At 41.1% G+C, this 15,488-nt stretch overlaps 1 protein-coding gene across 1 annotated transcript in view; it reads left to right on the top strand.

Annotated features, from left to right (window-relative positions):
* Positions 1-314: 314 nt before the first annotated feature.
* LOC139131547 (pancreas/duodenum homeobox protein 1-like) overlaps positions 315-15,488 on the top strand; it is a 30,906-nt gene continuing 15,732 nt past the window's right edge. The window contains exon 1 of the mRNA XM_070697638.1: positions 315-1,311. Within this exon, the coding sequence (XP_070553739.1) occupies positions 819-1,311 (493 nt within the window). The 5' untranslated portion in view covers positions 315-818. The remainder of the gene's footprint in view (positions 1,312-15,488) is intronic.

The raw sequence follows: 15,488 nt of genomic DNA, 5'->3' as shown, positions 1-15,488 counted from the left end.
ACTTACAAGATTTAAGCCCTAGATACACTCCACCACCGTGATTGGATGACGATACTACGACACATCGCCTCGTCTGGAGACACGATTGGGTTTGATAACCGATGTCAAATCGCTCGGACCTAAACCTTACGCATCGGGAAACGCACGTGTTTGTCTTTCAATCAAATTATATCGCTTCTTGCGCACAGTTTCATTTCGATTGTGTTTTCTTAACAATAATGTCGTTCTGTTGATTTATACGCCCTCGCGCACTTCAACGAACAGGAAAGGCAATAAAAGGAACGAATATATAAAGGTAACACACATACACACGCACCATAAATCGGCGCGTTGCCGTGTGACCTGGTCTGATTGAGACCAATGAAAGCCACCTATCATAATCCGGGGAGATTGGCGTTGGAATACCTGCAAAGCTGGGCCAAGCGACGGTTAAGGCTTTGACAGCTGTGTCGCCGAATACGTCGCAGGGGTCTGTGTTACCGTGCCCGGGTTATTTCATTAGGACCCCTGTTTGCTGAAATGCCAGTGGCGACAACGTTGGACCCTAACTTACACCCGACACTTGACAGCCACATCTTAGCGCTACAAGCATTTTGTAATATACCTATTCTGATATAGCCCTTCTGAACTGCGAAGAGTTGGCACCATCGGAATATACTTGCATAGCCCGGGGCCAGAAGAGAACACGGCCGCGCGACGGGAGTGTGTTTGGTTTTTGTTTACTCGTAAATAGTTTGTGTACTTCGAACGGCAGGTGACGGGACATGGTGGAAGCCTCGTTGGTCACGTGATTCGCCTGTTGAATTTAAGCCCTGACAATGATTGATCAGGATAGTTTGTCTGTATTTTATAGCGGTAATATTTGGCTTAATTACAAGGATATTTCCAACATGGACAGTTCTAATCCATACTTCAGCTCGCCTATATATCCAAAAGAGCAATACGTAGCGGCCCAAGGCGCTGTAAACTATGGCACTGGTCTGCCAGCCTGTGTTTACGATACCAAACCACATATTCAGCACACTTATGGTGGACAGACCATGGCTGTGGTGGAACAGCACCAGCGCATGGAACACGGAGGCGGCGGCGAGACCTGTCAGTTGCCCCAGCAAATGCACCAAGTCCCTCAGGTAGCGGTGTCCACGGCCACTCCGACCAACTCCATGGCGTCGATGACGCACCACACACAACAGGTAGTCCACGCCGGCAGTCAGATGAACAGCGTTGACCCGCAGCGTAATCAAAACTTGCCGTACCCGTGGATGAAGACAACAAAATCACACGCACACATGTGGAAGGCCCAATGGCCCGGTAAGTTCACCCGTACTCGCTGGCGGTTTCATAACTGAACCGACGAAGTGACGCTTGTCTTTTTCCTCGCAGAATCTTCCCTAAACAACAAAATGGATTAATATGAGAAAACCGTGCCCGTTACTCTATATTTAAGTAGATAAATTCACTATTAGGTATTTCCATAATGAGATCACCTGAGATAAATCGTGGGTCATTTACAGCAGGAAGCGATTTTGTTGAAACCCCATTAAAACCAGTAATAGCTACACGGACTGGAATGTACGACGCTTTAGCTGACGATTACCGACAACACAAACATCTTAGTCGTGCCGGGGCACCGTGATCTATGCCACAAAATATATAATTACGCGGGTTAAACAAAGCCGCTTACAAAACGTTAATACCATTACTGATACAGGACCTGCAAACTTGATACAGTCATTTATACAGCGTTGATGGCACCTTGTCACATCTGCTTTTCGGTCGCCGCAATTAGCACCCATAATCGCCATTAGCGATTGATTATGAATAAAAATACACAGGCACAGTCGAAAGATCGCGATCATTTCGAGTGGAGCTAGGATTAAAAAGAGTCAGAGAAAATCCCTAATGATTTTTTTTTCCTGTTGGTGTTACAAATTGTAATACCAAGATATTTAGAGATAGTTAAGACGGGAGATAGCTTTAACGAGAAGTGCGTGAGCGCACATAAACAGCTCGCTGCCGGTAAAGTTCACCGTGCCTATCGGGGATTTCCGCGCGAAGCAAGGCCGATGATATTCGTGATTCTCCGCTAAAAGACTGCAATAACAATCCCTCCTACCTATATTTTTTTGAACTCATCCGAAATAAACCAGGATCAAGTATGCGGGACCCCTGCATTAGGCAACAATGCATATTGCCATAATTGAAGCACAAAAGACAGGCTTGCAGAAATGCATTTTTTACATCTTTAATTTTAACTAAATTGACGTCGAGAATTGTCCATGAATGCATATATTGAAAAAACATAATGAGAAAACTCATCGCTGTGAAAAGTATACACCGTAAAGACGCAACATGACTGTAAGGCGGTAATTTATAGGCGAGACGGCGATGCGAGTGTCCTAATCAGGATATACAAATTACAATAACCAGAGGAGACGAATCTCTGTCATTTAATTCATTTGCCTTGACGAAATTTTGATTGTTGACATATATGAGAAACTCTACAATTCACCAAAACGTATGCAATTGAAGTTCGGTGCTAAAAAGTGCATGGATATCATGTTGAATGGCATGCTTGCTGGTGTTGGTCGGCCACACGGCAGAATCACTATCACGAATAAACCAGCGGACCGGAAAATTTATGCTGTTAAAAATGTTACTGTCAATTTCTTCTCGAATTGAGAGTACTTAAGCCCCGTGTTTGATGACATTAAGATAAGCCTTTCCGTTATTTTTACACAAACATGTAACTGCTGGGGTTTATACAGCTCTCAACACGACCAATAAAAATCGGGCGGAGAATGGGTTTTAGGATCTTTATTGTTGCCCGATAACCCGCGTACAACCCTGGTATATGGTAGCTAATCGACAATAACACAACGGTGCGGTTCATCTTGTCGATCTAAAACAATGCCCTTCCGCGCACTTTTGCTTTACACAGCCCGTAATTGAAGTCTTATCTGCTGAGTATCTATACCGTTCATAAGAAGGGTTTCGCAATCGACTCACACGCATGCTTTTCCATCAAGACACCCTGTCTATAAACAGACACATTTTAATTGCACAAATGATTGTTTATCAATTTATCATGCCAACACAGTGAAATATGAGGAGATATTGGCCTACATTCTGTGAACGAGATTTACGATACTCCGCTCGACATTTTATCTAAATTTTCACTAACTTGATGCTTTCTTGAAAACTTTTTTTAAATTTATGAACAAAGGCAGGTATTGTGAGTTGACAAGAGGCGATGTGACCGAGAACACGGACAGTTGTCAGTCTAGCTGCCACGGCTTCCAGTTTCTTGAGCAATCTAGTTTTACTCTAATTTTATAGTTTTCGCAGAATCACGGCGCTCCTGGTCTCTATACCTCCTCTCTATCATGCCAGTTTGATTTGGCTATAATACCCGCGAATCACATGTCCCTATAGAGAACATCCCTTCCATTCAAAGCAAACCCAGAACCTCAGACAACTAGATAGTTGTCTGAGCCACGGCTCATCGTTTCATCGACCGCGACACGATATAAATGTTTCATGTACCGGTGGACCCTGCCACGGTAACCGTATAGCAAACGTCGCCCTCCGTGCATCAACTAAACTCAGTAGACCGTCGTTTTGTTGACCGACGGCTCTTGTTTTCTTCCACGATCACAGTGAATCTCTGGTGGTCTCATTACGTAAGTTCAAAGGGCCATCGGTTGACCCATAGAAGCACAAGCTCCTACCTATATGGTTGACAATAGATCAGTGGCTTCAAGCAAGTAAATATATAATATCTGCCTACCTATCAATTGGCGACACTATAATTCTCGATACTCAATCTAAAGGTTGATTATCTTAGTGTGTGTGTGTGCGATTTCAGGTTGAATTGAAAAATGAGGAAAAATTAGGGTTTTTTAATTACAATACGACGACGTCTCTTAAAATTCTGAAATATTAAACAGCTCACTCATCAGTCATTCGTCAACTGTAGCGCCTATATTGTGACACTTTTCTAATTTTCTTTCTTGAATTCGGTGAATATTTCTCTGGTTTGAAGTTTCTACATTTGTGAACACTAATATGGAATTGAAAGATGGGAGAGTTGTCAACTACAGTGAGTTAAATTATGATAGTTTATTCTGTTGAATTATAACCTGCTGCTTTGACATTTAATTTCGGCATATGACGTAGCTTAACACCTAGACAAATGACAACATTTGTAACATCACGAATGCGTGATCTTTTCTTGCTTTTAAGGATACTCGTATGGTAGCCACAGTACACCTACCTTGTATGTACTCAACCCATATATCCAGTTGTGCCTCGCCTGTTAAATATTTGGCGGGGAGGCGGTTTACATTTGGTAACCCAGTAGGCATATGTATGGGTAGCGTGTTTGGCATAAACCCTATCCTGTCAGTTTAAACATTATTTTTAATCTGAGACATGTCTATTGGTGAGTCTCTCAGAGTTATTTGTTAGGTTTGGGGAAAAGAGTGTTCTGATGAACCAAACCCGTTGGCCAAAATTGCCATTTTTACCGCTTGGAGGACTTTGGAAGGTTTCTACAATGTTTGTACAGAGGTGTAAACGGTACAGCTTGGGGATGGCACACGATGGACATGTCTCATCCAACCAAGGTACCACTCACCACAGGTATTTACAGCCCTCGTCGTACCAGAAACGAAAAAGTGGAACGGCAAAAAACCCCAATGACAAAACGACCCCGATAGTGTGTATATTTCGTACCATGCACTGCAGGTAGCTCGCATGGTGAACTTTACTTCAGTTCCGTTATTTTTTTTAATGGGTCAGGTCTCGGTGGAGTTTTAACTTAAAACCGTTACGGAATAGCACAGAGACAGATAAAGGCGCATTCTTCAAGCTGCAGCCGCGGTTAAGTTGACAGCGAGAAGGCACGGGTTCGAATTACACAATGTGCTGTCGATTTCATTCCATATATTGTCATTTGCAGTACAGGCCGCTCTTCAGCGGCAAAATCGGAGAGAAACTTTGGCCATGTGTCAACCAAGACATCGGCAAGATCAAAGGGCGAATCCAATAACAAACGCAATCAACGCAATCAGATTGGCCGATGACAACCTAAACTCAATTAAAAGATGCACAAAACTGACACCGGAAAGCTTCCTTGGCTGGTTTGCATGGCTGCATTGTTTAGTTTGGCGTGTTTTTGTAACATTTAGGCTATGTACATAAACAAACCATTATGCAAGTTAAACATGTTGTAAAACTAGCACCCTAATCCTACTAAAAACTTTGATGGGACAATTTCGGAATTATGTTCAGAGCTCATCGTTACACTAGCCAATAGCAGCCCGGCCAAGAGCAATGGTCGTGGGCGATCTCCAGCGCGTGTTATGTACGCAGTAAATACTATCAGCGATTTATTAAGAACAAGCTTTTTACTTTTGTATGTTTTGATGGAGAAGGTGTCAGAATGCACTTGGTGTCTTGGTGTCATATTTGGACCAAATAATTGCGGCAGTCCACTGCCCAGCATGTCTGCCCTCGGACAGAACACGGATGTACACGGCGACAGCCCACTCCACGGGCAGAAGAACCCGGGGAAGAACCATACAAGTGCTCGGCCATGTACCATAGGGGCCCGTTGGGGCAGATATTTGGCATCGAACCCTGTCCGAGGGAGAGGAACCTGCATCTAATCTCCGAGTTTACACTTGCTAATAACGTAGCGAGTTGATTTTGAAATTCCTGAAACGACGAAGTGTTTTTATCGCCGTGCGGAATAAAAGAACAGAAACCGGGGCGGTAGTCGTGGAACCGTGTGGTGCTCATTCACGAGAAATCAACATCATAATGTGGTTGTGTCGTTTCAAAGCATCTCCATAAACAATGGCCATGTCTTTGAACTTAGCCGGCTATTGTCTTTTGCCTCGTCTGATGTCCGTTTTCTGGGCATCGCGTGCAATAGCCACGAATTCGACACCTCTTATCCTTATTTTCCGTCGTGGGAAAATTAACAAGTGAATTGGAACAATAAAACCAGTGTCATGGATATGAGAACAATCCTGTTGACGTGTGATTCATATTCACAACACAGCCCCCCCCCCAAAAAAAAAATACGCCATGACATTGCCGCAGTGATTTTGCGACTAAGAGAAGTAAGTACCCAACTGGGTTTTTTTTTCGACTTCACAGCAAAATTTATAGGTGCCCAATTTAGCCTACAGTCTATTTTATCATTGTAGGGATAATTCACTTTGATAGTAAACTTCATTCCCAATTTTCATTCATCATATCAGAAACCTGCTTTTCAAAGCATAGTGTTCCTCTGCATGGAGAGTTCACTCTTTGGAAGTTAGGTCAACCTACCAATGGTGTCGAAAATTTAGGTAATATTAAACAAAATCTATTCATATAAACTAAACGATTTACAGGGAAGCCTCCCCCTTAATTCCATGTTCATTTGTCAACGGGTTTCACAAGATCAACAGTTTCGTGAACATGCATTGATGAAGCAGAGCCTAGCAGAAAGTCTAAAAAATTACTATGAGCGTCCGAAGTGACGCTTTTGAAGATGATGGCTGTATATTGCAATAGCCAGGGGTCCAAATAATTGTAAATGTCGAGACAACTCTTCTGTGATAGCAGATTTGCCAATGCCATCGATAGTAGAGTGAAGAGACAATACGAGTCCGTCTTGATTAAGTTACTTCTATCTTGCCCCATGAAAACCCCAGGAAGGTTGTGATAACCGAGTCTGCGCTGTAAATTGGTCTGGTCGATTCTTTAGAGTGTTATCCTCTACACCTTCACCCTCGTCAAAGTTTACATTCTATTCGCCGAAAATTACGGCACTAACGTGAACAATCCATTCACTCCGTCAAAACAGTCAAACTCTGTCTTTCCTTCCTTGGCTTCGGGAGGATAACGTCAGGGCAGTACACGTAGTTACCATCGTGTCAAAACAGATTAAAGTCTTTCATTACCGATCTGTGAAAAAAAAAGATGAAGCAAAACAAAGTTAGAAAAATGAGGGACAACTATCAACAAAGTCAAATGTTACCGGGGAGTTTGCAACTGCAGAAATCGCTTCAGTTCGACGGAATTGCTTTTTGTGCAGTTTGATGGATGAATGTGAATTTTTTTCCCGTGCCAATCTCAATTGTGTCATTTGAAACACACATCTTGTTGTCAAAGGCAGATTCGATGGTTCAATTTTTCCCGTTTGTGAGTACACATTGGCAATGCCACCGCAATGCTTATATTAAGCTAATCAACAGTTCAGAGCAAAATAGAATCCTGAGCGGTTCTAGAGAGGACATAGTAATATGTTGGTGGCTTATATGAGTAGACAGGGAGCGTTACATAACCAGAGAGAATGCAACGGCGGAATAGACAGACGTTGGGAGTCAGAGACTGACTGAAATGACACTGATGAACTATCAAAGTGACAGATACACAAATACAGATGAATTATACAGAGACAGAAAGTAGGGAAGTGATAGGGGAAAGGGTGACAGACGGTCACATTGCGAAACACAGCCAGGATTCACACCGTGGAAACTTTAATTACGGGAGAAAACGTACGTTGTCGCCGTCTGAGGTGAAACGAGAAACGAGAGGGAGGATATCTTTTCAGAGAGGAGGGGAAATGTTGCACTTGAGGACTGGAAACTGTTGAGATTGCTTTTACGTAATGGAGGGCTTGGTTTCAATTGAGATCTAACCGCTGAATTTAAATCGTGTGAAATTGTAGGTGGACGGTGTAAATTCAGCATACGCGGCCAACGACAGACGTTCAATTGATATGTCTCCGTGTTTCGTCGATCGGGAGTGATTACAACAACATTCACAGTCATATCTGAAAAGCGATACAAAATAAAAATGGACGCGGTGAGTCCAGCGCACAGGAGAACTAGCTGACCGAGTACATGGACTGCGTATTAGCAGAATGTTCAGGCGAAATCTTCCCAGAGCAATGGTTGTTATTATTCATGCCAGATTACCTCGCCCGCAAATTCATTTGTAGATGTTGTTTTACCACAATGATAGATGCAAACGGTGAAAATATTAGCATATAATGGTTTTGAAAACGTCGACCTGTGCCACGAACTGTTTTGGACTGCAACTGTGATACCTATTTAAAGGAATTGCCTCGCTTTTTTCACCTTTTGGTTGGTACCTGCAGAATCGATGATAATATGCACACGCAGGAATTAAACGTGATTTTGGTGTAAAAATAACCACAAAAAGAGGTCAAACAACACCACCATGTACCAACGTTTTGAGTGTAATTTATTCAAGTTTAATTTGATGAGCACAGACAAACAAAACATACCGCAAACAAGGTTATTGTTATCACCTTAAACATTGGGTTTGGTCGAGTGTTTTGAATTTTACGTGTTGAGCCGAGACTGGTTCATATGCAGCCTATGGCGTAGTTTATATCAGCTATGAGGGAAAAATACCACATTTTGAAATCGAATAGCAAAACAACGACGCAGTGAAATTGTGAATTTTCGACCCCGATCTCGGTTAGAACACGCATAAATCGTCGACGTTACAGCTGCGTTACTGTACGGTGATCTGCTATTTCTCCCTGAAGCAAAGCCGTGTAAAGCCTACTCTTCCTGACATCGCGAACTTTGTTCATGACACTGATGTCGAAACGTGGTCTCGCTGAAATAGACGACAACGGAAACGGAAAACAACAGTGTTATGAATAAAGTGTCTGTTTCTTCAGAACCTTGAGAGCAAACGTTGAAGAAACTTAAGACCGAAAGAAACGATTTCGAAAAAAATATGACATGTGTTTATCTGAACCTCTGTGAACTGTCTGACCAATGGTTGCATCAAACCTGAATCGTAAGCCTCTTTAAAACAGTTGGGGATTATGTCATATTTAGAAGTTTCTAGAAATGTATTTCTGAACGAGTTATTATTCGTAACTGTAAATTATTCGTTGAAAACGCAGAACGAATTTACCCTCAGACCTGCTACAACCTGCACATATTCTCAAGTGAACTAAAACCAACCGACGCAGCCGGACTACTTTGCCATGGATCAACAAGAGCAAAATTACTTCAATAAATTTGTCAAAATCAAGATTAGGTTTCATTCAAAATGGCTCATCTTTGATCTTTACTTGTTTAGCTTCAAAGCTCTTGACTTGGTCGGGAAGAGTTCTGAATGACCGCGCGTAATGATACAAAAATTATCATCACAACGTTACTGCGGCCAACAGCTTCATCTACAATGCGCGCTCGCTGAGCGTCGAATATGGCGGCCCTGAATGTCACGTGATCACGCTTGTCATTAATAATAAGCTAATTCGTGAAAAGAGTCCAAGGTGACATCGATTTCAAATCAAAAATAAAATGTAGTCATTTCAAAGGACGAATGTTAGAGCCGCAAAGTATTTTCCATGTAAACCTGAATAGATTTTTATACCGATCCCAAAAATCTTGAATCGGCTTTGTATCGAAAGTTCATCAGCACATGAAAACAAGGCATTCTTTGATCACCCATTGTTTTGAATTACGGATGCAGCTAATCAAATTCTCCTGACATACGCTTCGATATGGCGATTTTTTTAAAAACCTTAAATTCTACCTGAGAGAGTCGGCGAAATGGAGGTCAAACTTTGTACAGGGTATAAGCCTAATCGTGAGGCGTGGAACCGGAATGAACTGAAGTTCAAATGTCAAATGGTTTATTTACACCCGCTGCCTCGCTAGCCGCCGTTACATTGATTCTGCCAGCGATTCTGAACTGCATTTACTACTACAACGTAAAGATACAAAGAAAAATATGGAAAGAACTATGGCAGAATTAAGACTGAGAAATTCATCACAACTTCATTTTCTAATTTTTATGCCGATGTCCTTCGCGCCTTTATTTAAAGTACAAGGTAAACATAACTTAGCTTACCAATAATCCTTCGACATTTTATGGATATTTCAAATCTGGTAGACTGTATGGTTACAAAAATTTCGATCGAATTTATTTTTAAAACACACCTACTTTCTCTAATTTTTGAGAGGATTGCCTCTCACAAAAAGTACTGTTTTCTTCATATAATCGTTCTAATTAAAGTTAACCACGAAAAAATCAAATTTTCACAATCTTTCTTTTAGACTACTTTGACATTCTTCTTACGATAACTTCTCCGTGATTTTTTTCTCGTCCGTATTTGGCATTTCAGACGTGCCTTCAGTCAAACGAAAACTTAGGATTGATGTTACAACTTTGAAGATATCTTGAGTACTTTTTCAAAGAGTTTTGCAACGGGAGGTACCTTAGTCTTTGAATGGTGCTAGCAACCGTCATTCAATTTGATGGAGCAAATCGACTTACGTAATTGACAACGAAGCAATATGCCCCCATGCGACAGTATATGTGCTTCCCGTATTACGCCATACCGTAGACGGTTGCCCAACTCAGGGTAAATATCAAAAATGAAAGGTTCAGGGCAAGGGTATGACTAGACCGGTACCGAAGCCGATATGCAATCAGAGATTTCAGTCACACGAAAGTGTTCGAACTCTATAAACTGGCTGACGGGAAGTCAGGTGAAATTTTTCGAAACTCGGGGAGATTCATCTACAAAATCGACTTTATGGAGTTCCCTTCGAGGGTCGCTACTCAATCAATGATTTAGGGCGCACTTTTCCCTTATTGCCCCTTAAACTAACAGTAAACATAACGGTCGTATATTATCGCCAGTGAGTTTATTGTATCTTATGGCAATTGCCTATGGACCTGTCATGTGGTATCGATTCCGCGTAGTAATTGGTGGCCCGACTTGATAGTTTCGAGATTTTACTGTTTTCGGGAAGAAAGACAGCACCTGCAAGTGAAATGAGAGAGCAGTACAGAGTACTTTTTCGATCAATAAGCAATTATATCGTAGATTTGCTTATCACCTCTTATTACTGGGGCTGCACAGTGCTGGAATGGTAGGATAATATTGTCATGTCTTGTCATCAAAACTCGTCCCACGTACATCATGGCGAGAGCAGTTGTAACGCCCGCTCTCATTACAATGTCTTGGGAGGTATTGGCCACCACTGCACCCCTTCCTTGTTTTTCCATTGAGTTTTGCTTTTCGTGCACTACCAGCTGGCTGCTACAGATTAAACTTGTAGCCATGCCTGTTCCACTAAAATACCGTCTAATATCTTTTAATTTCAGCCATCAATCGCGGTAGTTTACTTGTTAAAGCAATTTGGCCGTTCCCCCATCCCATGTCAACACAATCTTCCATCCCGATAAGTCTAGCGAAGTTTTCTGTAGCATTGTGAACCTCATCTGGACACATCTTAATCTTGCATTCAACAGCGTTTAAGTGAATCAATCTTCAGTCACTTACCTAAGCTGAATCAGAATGGATTAAGCTAAATTCCTAACGTTGTTTATCCACGCTTATAAACTCAAAAAGAGCCAAGATATAAGGTCCAAGTTTTAGGACAAAAAGCTTCGCATGACGAGTGTTTATGTAACCCAAGAACCAGTTTTTCCTCTAATAAGTTGCAAAGATCCTGCAGAAAAAAAACAGAGAAACTTCTTCAATTTATATCAGATTTTTTCACACCATAGTAACTTTATAAGGAGGGAACTTATCGTCATTAAGGTATTTCCACCTCCATTTTCTTTCTAAGCAGTGTTTTCAAATCAATTCATCTAGATCTTGCAGCTTTCAGATTAATTTATTAAGATATAAAAAATCTTGCGAAATTGCTCTCACGCCTGTAAACGTTTATTGTCAATGCAAATCAGAATGTCATAAAGTAGAGATTTCAGAAACGAATTTTAACTGTCTATTGATAGCTTCAGATAAAGTCGCGATGAGAGGTTGACTTTTCATGATGAAAGCTTCTGAAACGTTCACGGTTCGTCGTCATCATATTCACCGCTTCTCGTCAAAGCTGCTTTCGTTCCACAAATTTACGGCCGAGGTTTAGTAAAACCACACATTTGATGGCTAGCAAGAGCATACATTGTTTGTGACTGAGGTCTCATAAGCGTTCCGCTGGGAATGCGATGCGATTAACCCAATTTAAGTTGAGATCCCTTTGGGAAGGGTATAATTGTAATTTAACCGACAAAATCACAAGGGAATTCGTCATGATGGCCATGGTGTGGTGATCTGCCACTAAGCAGAGGTATTCGACATAGCTTGTTACGAAACTCCGTCTTGAATACGACAACCGTCCCAATCGCTTTCTGTAAGATGCTTTCGGCCCTGTATCAAAATGTATCCAAAGCAAGGAGATACAAGAATCGTTGCAATTCATCATGAGTTCTTCCATTCAAATTTTCAAAATTATAAGCGATTCGGGTATAACAGACCAGTTGATGTATTGCTACAAAACGCTAGAAAATTCCAAAGATGTACTCATATCATTCTCGAAGAAGAAGATTTGTAATGAATCATATTTATGAGTAATACTGGCATCATAATGTTTTAATAAGCCGAGAAATGATTCAAAGACTCAAAATCTGTACAAATTTAGTTTTGTGAGGCGTGGACCGGAATATTTTAGAGTACATCGATTTGAACATGTTCACTTTAGAACTGCCGTCCCACGGTAGCCCGGGCTGAGCCGTAACCATTGACTCAACTCGTGAGCGTGTTGACACCGCATGGTAAAATATTCGACGTACTCGAAAGAAGATTTATCTGTCTACATTTGGATTAGTGGCAGATTTTCCGTTGAACGTCTACAAAAACCCACATCGGATATTGTAGAAATTCCACTTTCTTCCGCATTGATATCTTCGTTCCCAAAAGGTACATTCGCAAAAGAAATGGTACGGTATGAAATTGAGAAGTTAAAAATACATCATGAAATTAAGAAATCCGACAACAAAATGACAATATGCAGATACTGAAGTCACCGAACATATTAAGAGTTGTAACTGTACTTCATTTCGTTCTTGCATCGAATGGAAAATACAAAACTTTTCCGGGGACCGTCATCTGGGGAATGAAGACGCACCATTGTTAATCCTGAAAGTATTCCACGGCACCTTGTCCGCGGACCAGTCACCCTATCGAAAGTCCGAGTGAGCCGTAGTTGAACAGCGTGACTTTTCGGGTACTGCCGCCGATGCTATTTTTCCATTCTTACGGCGTTAATAGGTAGAAAAGTCACCATCTAATCTCCGTGTCCATGTTAATGATTTGAAACAAAATATAAAAAGGCTAAACACGAAGGAGTGAAATCGACCGGGGTAACTTAATACTATGAATTCACAACTTTTGATTTGTTCGCAGAAACGCTACTACCTGTAATGAAATGGGGAAAACAACACTGAGTTACTGGTGACGAAATATCAAAAATAACAGATCATTGAATTGTAGGTTGGGGAAAACTTGTTCAATATATTATTAGTAGACACCTCTATGATCATTCTCTCTCCATAGTCGCTACACATGCATTATATCCCTTTTTGCTCTGTTTTAATTCTCCACTCTGATCCATACCGTACTGCCACGCTATCCATGATGCTTTTGATATTTCTAAGTGATCTTTTCCGTTTGTTTTAGTTGTGTAAGAGAAAGTACAATCAGCTCGTGTAGGCTTTGATAGTCCCATAAGGGTTTTTGGTCATCCAAATCAAGGAATGCAGATTTCGTTGTTTCCAACGGTGAATACGCAAGCGAAGGTTGTATAGTAGCCTACAAGATGAAAGCAGAAATAGGTGTGGAGGCTGTGTTCAAACAATGCAGTCGCCACTTTGCCATCAAGGCGATACAAATATAGCCATCTTTATTGCCTCGGTTGCTGTAATAAACCCGAAACCAATTACAGCTGTTCGAATTCTGTCGTTCAGTGTACGTTTTCCACAGTCCTTCGAACCAAATTAAAATCTTGAAGGTCAAACGAAAACCGAGAATTCGACAAAAAAAGTTTCCACTCATTCGTGTCAGAAGAATCACAGTTTCCTAAACACTGGACTGAAACTAAATATGTCAATACTCTGACAAAGATAACAGAAATGATGTTCGTTCACTTGTATTGGTACTTCTTTACCATCAATCTATTTAGAAGACAAGGGCAAGAGGAAATTGTCCATTCGACGCGGAACTCGATTTGTGGGATTATAAGAATAATTTCAATAAAATTAATGTAAATGTACATCAAATTCAGTAGATTCGTCATCATAACGTAAAATTGTTTATTTTTGTAGAAGAATAGTGAACGATACAGCCTAATTTGGGCTCCGCTCGAGTCCTTTTAAACTGTAATATGTATCGATATTTCCGTTTCCTAGCGTCTCTGTGATTTCAAACATCCATTTATAGGTCTCAGAATCTTTGTATGGCGTCCCTTTTATTTTTAGTATTTCTCCCTAGCCGAACAGGTTTACATGTCCATATGGATTTCTGTACCTTCGAGTAAATTATTCATATTTATCTGTGTCTGTATTTAAGTTTACTCCTTCCGTAGTCGGATACGTCTCAGAACCTATGTATGTCATTCTGTGAACCAGTTTGTTGAAATGTATGCATCTCTCAGTCTCTCAGTCTTTTGTCTTCTTTCGACGTCCCTGAGTTTTCTTTGTCCCATGAATACGAGTTTTTCTCCCTCCTACCCTCTCCCACCCCTCCCTCCCCCTCTCTCTCTCTCTCTCTCTCTCTCTCTCATATGTATTCGCTTCCGTAAGTTTGTAAGTTTATATATCCACGTGTCTCTCTAGAAGCTGTGTTACACAATTCTCAGTGTTTTAAGTCAAATTTGGGCACACCAGCCGCACATACATTTTTTTCATTCTACCTTTTGTGTCTATTTGTATATTTTGGACAGTGTCCTATTTGCCAGCAAATTTAGAAGTCCACATTCGTGTTCGTGTCTATTTACCTGTATATTACTCTCTCGGCGAGCAATTTTGTCGATTATTTTGTATCAGGGCTAAACGAAGCTTCTTCCCCTGGCTCGTGTACCTTTCAAGCTCATTTTCCTGCCAGCTTTTCTCCATGTCTGTGTACCTCCACGTGTTCCTACAGGAACATTTTACACCATAGTTTGCACGGTGATTTGTTAAGCGATGCCAATGGGAGATTACACGTGGTTCTATCGACAGGTGTATTTGATTCTGTAGATTGTATTTACAAAGCTAAGTTTTGTGATGAATTGAATCTCACCTCATTGGTGAGACTTCAAAACAGCATTCCCGTCGCAAATTATGTAATATGAATTATGCAGTCTGCCCTAATATTCATAACATTTAGCGGCATAGGTAAACAATGCCAACATTCACCTATCAGGTGTAACTTTGACGGCAGTGTAAACTGACTCGTTTATGATGTTTTACATTGTCGACTCCCGCGTCTCCTTTATATGCGTTTCAATGACACATTTCGGACGCCGGAACACCCGAAACATGCTTTTGTTTTTATGTCCGTCCATATGGTGTGAGACTTTGCTTGCAGGAACACGTGCTCAGATGGCAATACCAAAATACGAAACAACAAATTTCAATTCCGATGCAAAATAAACATTGCTTTG

Source organism: Ptychodera flava, chromosome 4 (assembly GCF_041260155.1).
Source record: "Ptychodera flava strain L36383 chromosome 4, AS_Pfla_20210202, whole genome shotgun sequence".
Classification (NCBI taxonomy): Eukaryota; Metazoa; Hemichordata; class Enteropneusta; family Ptychoderidae; genus Ptychodera; species Ptychodera flava.
The sequence above is the reverse complement of the archived record's forward strand: the minus strand, read 5'-3'. Positions and strand labels throughout refer to the sequence as shown.